Source organism: Triplophysa dalaica, chromosome 23 (genome assembly GCF_015846415.1).
Source record: "Triplophysa dalaica isolate WHDGS20190420 chromosome 23, ASM1584641v1, whole genome shotgun sequence".
Lineage (NCBI taxonomy): Eukaryota > Metazoa > Chordata > Actinopteri > Cypriniformes > Nemacheilidae > Triplophysa > Triplophysa dalaica.
The window spans coordinates 11428914-11436706 of NC_079564.1; the positions used below are offsets into that span (position 1 = coordinate 11428914).

At 38.0% G+C, this 7793-nt stretch overlaps 1 protein-coding gene across 1 annotated transcript; it reads left to right on the forward strand.

The window, feature by feature from the left end:
- The first annotated feature begins 702 nt into the window (after positions 1–702).
- On the forward strand, positions 703–5546 carry LOC130413541 (tripartite motif-containing protein 16-like). The gene is made up of 6 exons (XM_056738823.1): positions 703–1370; positions 1569–1664; positions 3312–3533; positions 3892–4048; positions 4226–4282; positions 4526–5546. The coding sequence occupies exons 1-6, from the start codon at positions 786–788 to the stop codon at positions 5065–5067; spliced, it is 1659 nt and encodes a 552-aa protein (XP_056594801.1). The 5' UTR covers positions 703–785; the 3' UTR covers positions 5068–5546.
- Positions 5547–7793: the final 2247 nt, after the last annotated feature.

Here is a 7793-nt window from a genome sequence, read left to right on the forward strand (position 1 = left end):
TTTCAGCTTTTTCTTGCAAGGGGTATGTAAACTTTTGAGCACAACTTTATATACTATACAGTATGTGACGTGGACTTTTGTCATGGTCAGATCCTCACAAGCACCATTAACTATATCTCCTAACCTAGAGAACCGAAATACACCTATATTTTTCTAATGTCACGGATCTGCAGCCTCTCTCACTTCGCAGCCCTCACTCTCCCCCGAATTCTGATCACCTGCATCTGAACTGAATGTCCTCCCCACTGCCACCAAGCACTCCTTAAGCATGGTCTGTAGAATTTGCAATAATGTTATTGTTGTAATGTAATAACTGTTAGATTAAAAAAAGAAGTAATGTCAGATTAACAAATGTATTGTTTATAATTTTTTGGTTTATAGTTTTCTTGTAGTGCAGCCATAGGGAGTGTGAACATCTATAATGTGTCAGAGGTTCACATGTTTCCTCTCAGTAGAAAGCAGGTATAGTGTTCTATCATATCTTTAATATGGAAAACTGCAAAATCTCAAAAAGATCAATTGTGTTAAAAGGCATTAAGGTTTGGCCTCCAAATTGTTTGTATGTCTGTATGTCAATCTGTGAGAGAACAACACCTGGTGGATGTTTTTAAAATATGTCGTATGAACTCACACCCAGCAGATGAAGAAAACCAGGCTGGATTAACCTGTTCTTCACACATCTCATGATGACAACACCAGGAAACTACTTCAACTGCTCATTTCAGAGAAAACGAAACTTTTTTGAAACACTCACGTCTTTCTCTCTGTATGTATATTTGTGAAATATGGCAGAAGGGAATATGTCTCAAGACAAGTTCATGTGTTCAGTGTGTTTGGATCTACTGAAGGATCCAGTGACTATTCCCTGTGGACACAGTTACTGTATGAGCTGTATTACAAACTACTGGAATCAGGAGGATCAGAAGAGAATCTACAGCTGTCCTCAATGCAGACAAACCTTCACATCAAGACCTGTTTTAAACAAAAATGTGATGTTTGGTGAAATGGTGGAAGAACTGAAGAAGACGAGACTTCAAACTGATGTTTCTCATCAATGTTACGCTGGACCTGAAGATGTGAAGTGTGACGTCTGTACAGAGAGAAAATACAAAGCTGTCAAGTCCTGTCTGGAGTGTCTGAACTCTTACTGCCAAAATCATCTTCAACAACATGAAAGTCTCTTCAAAGACAGAAGACATCATTTGATGGATCCCACTACAAAACTCAATGAGATGATCTGCTCAAAACATGAGAAGCACCTGGAAATCTACTGTCGCACTGACCAGGAGTGTATATGTTATCTGTGTTTGATGGATGAACATAAAAATCATGACACTGTAACAGCTGTAGATGAAAGAACTGAGAAACAGGTATGATTACACCTGAGACAGACACCTGTGTCATCTTTTCCTGTATGCTAATGCTAACAGTAATGTTAAATACATTGCTAAAACATTATTACCAATCATTATAAAAAAATAGAGGAGTTCAGTTAATTGTGGAAATTTGAATAATGTAATGCATGCAGATTTATTATAGCCAATATATGAGGTTTTGTTTTGTCACAGAGAGTTTTGGGAGAGACACAGAGAAACTTGAAGCAGAGAATCCAAGAGAGAGAGAAGAAGCTTCAGGAGCTCAGAGAGACTGTGAACTCTTACAAGGTGAGATTCTGAGAAAAAATCTGCTGGCAGGTATAAAAGACACTCCTCCTGCAGTGCTGGAGAACATTTTTTATATGGATAACAAAACCCATTGACACACATTCATAATTAGCACCTGGTCTCATTTCCTGTATTCCGTTGAAGACAGTGCATTAGCATTAGGCATTACCTTTTTTTTGGCTAAAGGATGTAGCCATCTAGTGGCTTTAGTCCTCACTGCAGAAAACAAGATCCAGGGGGCAAGGTTTAAATCAGATCCAACTCCTCCCACTTTATATGCTTAGCCTCAATAGGCCCTTTTGACAACGGTGTCACTTAACTTCCACCTTCTCGCAAAGCAGTGTATCATGATTACCATCTTACAACAAACAAGAAGAAGTACTTCTGTTTTTTCCATTGTGCTGGAGCTTAACAACAGTGAAAAAAAAACACTTATTCAAGTAATTATCCTAGCACCTTCACTAACACAAAAAGAAAACAAAACACTTACCTTCATAATCAAACAGCTATTGTTCAACGAAGCATTTGTATACTTTATCTAACTTTGTTCTTGTCATAAGCAAAAATTTGTCTGCAAGATGTTGTACATCATTTAACCATACTTTTGGCAGCTGTGCAAGGGACTTCGAAAACTCCATTCTGAGGCGCTAGAGGAAGTAACGATACACTGCTTTGTGTCAGAATGTAAGATGCGTGATGTCATGTGAAAGGGGCCTATTGACCCTTCGCAAGCAGTATGATTGAGCAATCATAACGCCGATATATTACGTCCCCTGTGACTGAAAGCCATTTTGTCTGACAAACAAACCAGTCCGAGAGACCTTGCGCAGTAGAACTCTGGCGATTAGTATGAAAATATTCTGGGATAAATTACAAAAATAAGTCATCTCTGAGGTACTGGATTTGGAAAGTAGCTGTAACTTGTGGTGGGCAACGTTTGCTCTTTATAAAAGTCATCATTTTGTGTATGATTCATTTAGCTTTCCTGTAGCTCAGTGATAAGAGCATTGCGTTTACAATGCAAGGTTCTGGATTCGATCCCAGGGGACTGCATATACAGTACCTAAGTATAAATTTATATATTATTGCAATGTAAGTCGCTTTGGATAAAAGCGTCTGCCAAATGTAGATGTATGCCTTTAAGTATCACAGTTAAATATTTTTTAACCCAAACCCTTACCCTAAACCTAATAAAATACGTTTTAAAAAATATGTTAGGAGCTCGGCTGAAAACGCCTGCTGCAATTTTTGCCCTTAGTTGAGAATTTGATGGCTTTTTTTTAAAGCGCGGCGTTACCCTTAAAAATGCCTCTGTGGACACATGGCTTTAGCTGCGTAAATGAGCCTTGGTGGAAACAGCCCCTTAGTGTGTAATGTTAGAACAAAATGCTTGCAAAATGATAAAGCTCAAAGTTCAGTGCCAAGCAAGATGTTATCTTTAACACAATTCGCTTTGCAAGGACTACAGAGAACTTCTGGAATCAGACTATAGCCCTCTACTTCTGGGGTACATGATGTCACTATTCCGAGTGCTTTTAATAACCTCCGCCCAAGGGAATACACCGAAAAAAGGGCGAGGCCTTCCGTGGTTGTGTGTGTTGCAGTAAGATGTGATTGTAATGTGTGTTTTTTCTGCGCTCTGCACAGACAGCAGTGGAGGACAGTGAGAGAATCTTTACTGAACTGATCCGCTCCATTGAGAGAAGACGCTCTGAGGTGACACAACTGATCAGAGATCAGGAAAAGACTGCAGTGAGTCAAGCTGAAGGAGTCTTGAAGTGTCTGGAGCAGGAGATTGAAGATCTGAGGAGGAGAGACACTGAACTGGAGCAGCTTTTACACATAGACAATCACATTCATTTCCTGAAGGTATAGTCTTACTCTTTTCTTATTATACTGTAATTTTTACAGTTTTTATTTATTGAGAAACCAACAAAATGTCTTCCAGGTTTGACATAAAGATTCCTCTGCCAAAGACTGCCAAAAGTGTTTAATGTATTTTTATGCTCTTGTTATCCAATTTTTTCCAGATTATGTTGATTGTGTAAATGGAAAATTCAAAAACTTGTTAAAAGTTAAACCAAGACCCTAAACAACACAAAGAAAACTATACAAAAGTAACAGAATGGTTTAGTAGAGATAATGTTAAACTGGTGAAGTGTAATAAAGGTTGTAATGCAGACTAAAAGAGAAAGTGAGGAGATAATTTTTTTTTCTTCTTCTTCAGAGTTTTCAGTGTCTTTCTGCACCTCCTGAATCTACAGTTTCACACATTACTGTCAGTTCTCTCGTCTCTTTTGATGATGTGAGAAAATCTGTCTCTCAGCTGAAAGAAAAACTGCAGGATTTCTGTAGAGATGAAATAGAGAAGATATCTGATCAAGGTAAAATAGAAGATATCAGAATAGTAATGTTGGACTCTGTTTAAGTTTCAAGATCATGCTCTGAATATGCTCCTTAATAGCCTGCTTACACAGAGTCCTCACACTCTTAGTGTGTTATTGTTTAAAATATGTATTTAATACGGATATTATACTGATTATGTCTGTTTATTTCTTTAGTGTCATACATCACAATTGTTTCTGATGAGTTGAACACCAGAGAGGAGTTCCTACAATGTAAGATTTAATTTTGTGTTTATATCATTTAAATGCACTATAGCATGAAGACTGAACATCTACTACTACATCTGACTGAAAATTAAAATGTCAGTTTGTTCATTTGAACGAACTCTACTTGTGTATCTGTATAATATAAAAAATTATAATCATTCTGAAAATGAAAATGCAATTATAGAAACATCCAGTTTTTGAAATTCTGACTTTTGTGAAACTGTAATAATGTATTTATATCTCCATCAGATTTCAGGCAGTTCACACTGGATTTAAACACAGTGAATAAATGTATCCGTCTGTCTGATGGAAACACAACAGCCACTAACACCAATGCAGTCCAGCAGTATCCTGATCATCCAGACAGATTTCGTGGTTATCTTCAGGTGTTGTGTAGAGAGAGTGTGTGTGGACGCTGTTACTGGGAGGTTGAGTGGAGTGGTGATGTGGGTATATCAGTGTCATATAAGAGCATCAGCAGGAGTGGACAGGGTAATGAGTGTGTGTTTGGATGTAATGATCAGTCCTGGAGTTTGTACTGCTCTGACTCCACATGCTCATTCTGGCACAATAACAAATGCACTGATTTCCCTGTAGTGTCCAGCTCCTGTAGAATAGGAGTGTATGTGGATCACAGATCAGGAATCTTGTCCTTCTACAGAGTCTCTGACACCATGACCATCATCCACAGAGTCCAAACCACATTCACTCATCCTCTCTATCCTGGGTTTTATGTTAGTAAAGGATCAAAAAAAAAAGGATCCATGAAAATGTATCATCTCCCAAAATAAATCATAGAGAAGTATACAAGTAAAACTGTTAAATTCTGGGTTATAGGAGTAGAAAAGGCCTATTATAAATGGGTACCAATGGGTGATATAATTATAGTTGTAGTTGAGTACATATTAGTATTTATATTTATAATATAAAATAGCATAAGAGAGATTTATCTTCATTGCTAGTTTTTTCTTTTTCTACCGTATACCATGGGATACATTTGCATATTAATCTGTCAACTACCTACATAAAGATCAAGGCACTTTATAAATAAGGAAATTTAAGTTAATGTACTTGGGCTGGATATCTAATCTCTAAATGCTGTCACATTTATTGGTCATTACCTCAATGTTTGGAGAAACTACATTTTTAATAAAGTTAGATGACAAGTTTACTAGAAATTTTGGTAATGGTCGATGTAGAAAAATATTATGACGTTCAGTCATTGACCTGTGCAATCTGTGTATCTTGGTAAGCCTCAACATTATATAAGGCACTGTTAGTTATGGGCTTAAAATAAACCTTTGTTTCAGTGTGATCCTGCACTTGTCTAAGTTGCGTGTCAATAATCAGCCAGACATGAAATGTGTATTTTAATTGTTTTCTCTGAAAAAATGTTACTCTACCATTTGCATATTTAAAATATGTTTTATTCGAAGTTAGTATGGTCCTCAGGAGTAAAGTTAGTGTAGGAACAGACTTCAACCAACAGAGGGCAGCAGTGAATAATAAATAAAACGCCATTGGACGTATCTATTGCTATAAAGTTAAGAAATATCTTTAAAGTGTATATCAATGACGCATACCAAAATTTATAGGCATAACAAAAGTAAAATATATAATTAAAGATTGGAATTTCTGCCAATCTCAAATTAATCATGAGTACCTGTACAGTTGTATTGCACACATCGTATCTTCGAAGAGTATTTATTTTAGTTTAGTAGTAATCACATTCATTAAAGTTAGATACAGTTGTATGATTATTTCAGAAAAAAGACGGAATATCCGGCATCTTTTAGCTCTGGGACCGAGAGATCTTTCAGTTCTACCAGAAAGACTCGGAAGGCCAAAGTTGAGTATTCGACATTTATTTGACAGCTGATAGACAGAATATATATGGTTATAATAAAAGATGGTAACAGTTCTTTGGGGTAGGCCCTGTCCGTGGCTCGCATCCGGAGGGCCAAGAAGTCCTCCACTTCCCGCCTTGAGATGGTAAGGCGGGGGCGTAGCCAACCCCAGAGAATGATCGTGGGCTTACCTCTGGAGCGGGGCCTACCCCGAACTGTTACCATCTTTTATTATAACCATATATATTCTGTCTATCAGCTGTCAAATAAATGTCGAAGGGGTAGGCCCTGTCCGTGGCTCGCATCCGGAGGGCCAAGATGTCCTCCACTTCCCGCCTTGAGATGGTAAGGCGGGGGCGTAGCCAACCCCCCTGGGGTTATATTGACAGGGACCTCCTGGTGGTGGTGGGGAGGATGGTGGGGCTAATCACGTTGCTCCGACTGCGGACATAGGAAGGGGTAAGTGGCGATCTTTTATGTTCCATGTTGGAAGGTGATTGGTTGGGTGATGATTGGCAATGAGTGATACAGGATTGAGTCTTCCTGGCAGAACTAGCGCTGAAGCTACATTTCCAAATGATCTCCCAAATCGTTATATAAAACATCCATCACTGAAATGTCCTTAACAAACAAACACACCTCAACTTCTCTCACTATCGCAAGAGTAATGAATCTTGATAAGCGGGTCTTCCCATCATTCGTGAGAAGCATGAGAAGGACGTTTAACAGTGTAAAGAAGTCAGAACGCATGAAATAGCATGTTACCTAATATTTAAATATATTTTATTGTCTCCTTTCTCAGAAACACTAATCTCAGATGATTTAAATTATGATCATGGTTCTGTGGCATGTGAATAATACAGGATTTTTATCTACAGAATTTTGGTGTGAAGTTCAACAAGCAATATCTGTACACACACATATTTCTGCAGATAGATTATGACACAGAATAACACTTTCAATCATTTTATATAAGCAGCCCTTTATTGAGTATTTTTAACTGCAACTTATTATTATTTAGTGAGATCTCATGCAAGTTTGCTAATCTCTTCAAATTTTAACAACTATGAACTGAAAAATCAAATATGAAATAAAACTTATGTGATCATAAATGCATTTAAAGGTTCTGTGTGTAAGTTTCAGAGGCCACTATTGGCGAAGTTGGAAATTGCAACCTAAAGCTCCGCCACCCCCCTCTCCCTCCCATTAGAGAAGCTACGGTTGCCGTCAAAGGACAAAAGGGTTCCGTAAATGATAGCGACCATTATCGGTGGTGTTGATAATTGCAATCTACGTCTCACAGGCGAACAACAGACTGAAGTTACGGACACAGAACAGAGATGTCGTCGTCTGAGACAGCAGAGAGTAACCTTTGCGAGTCAAGTGACGAGGCTTATTTACAAAGAAAAATAAATAAATAAAGGTTACTTAATTCATCATTTACTGTTTTATTGATCTTCCAACACAAAAACAACTTAATGCCAGTTTATAAATACTGTATTTTGCATGCCTATAGGACACCCGAAGAGTGTCAGACTTTCTGTCAAAGTCTTATCACCAGGTCGAATCCTGCTCAGAGCAGATATGGGTATAGCTACACTTCTTAATTCCATTCCATTTTCTACCGCTTATCCGAACTACCTCGGGTCACGGGGAGCCTGCACCTATCT

What these genes read in the sequence shown, in the direction of transcription:
- LOC130413541 (XM_056738823.1), top strand. Translation starts at nt 786, where the DNA reads ATGGCAGAAGGGAATATGTCTCAAGACAAGTTCATGTGTTCAGTGTGT. An exon ending in AGAGAAGATATCTGATCAAG is followed by an intron (nt 4,049 to 4,225) that starts GTAAAATAGAAG and finishes TTATTTCTTTAG; the next exon opens with TGTCATACATCACAATTGTT. An exon ending in CAGAGAGGAGTTCCTACAAT is followed by an intron (nt 4,283 to 4,525) that starts GTAAGATTTAAT and finishes TATCTCCATCAG; the next exon opens with ATTTCAGGCAGTTCACACTG.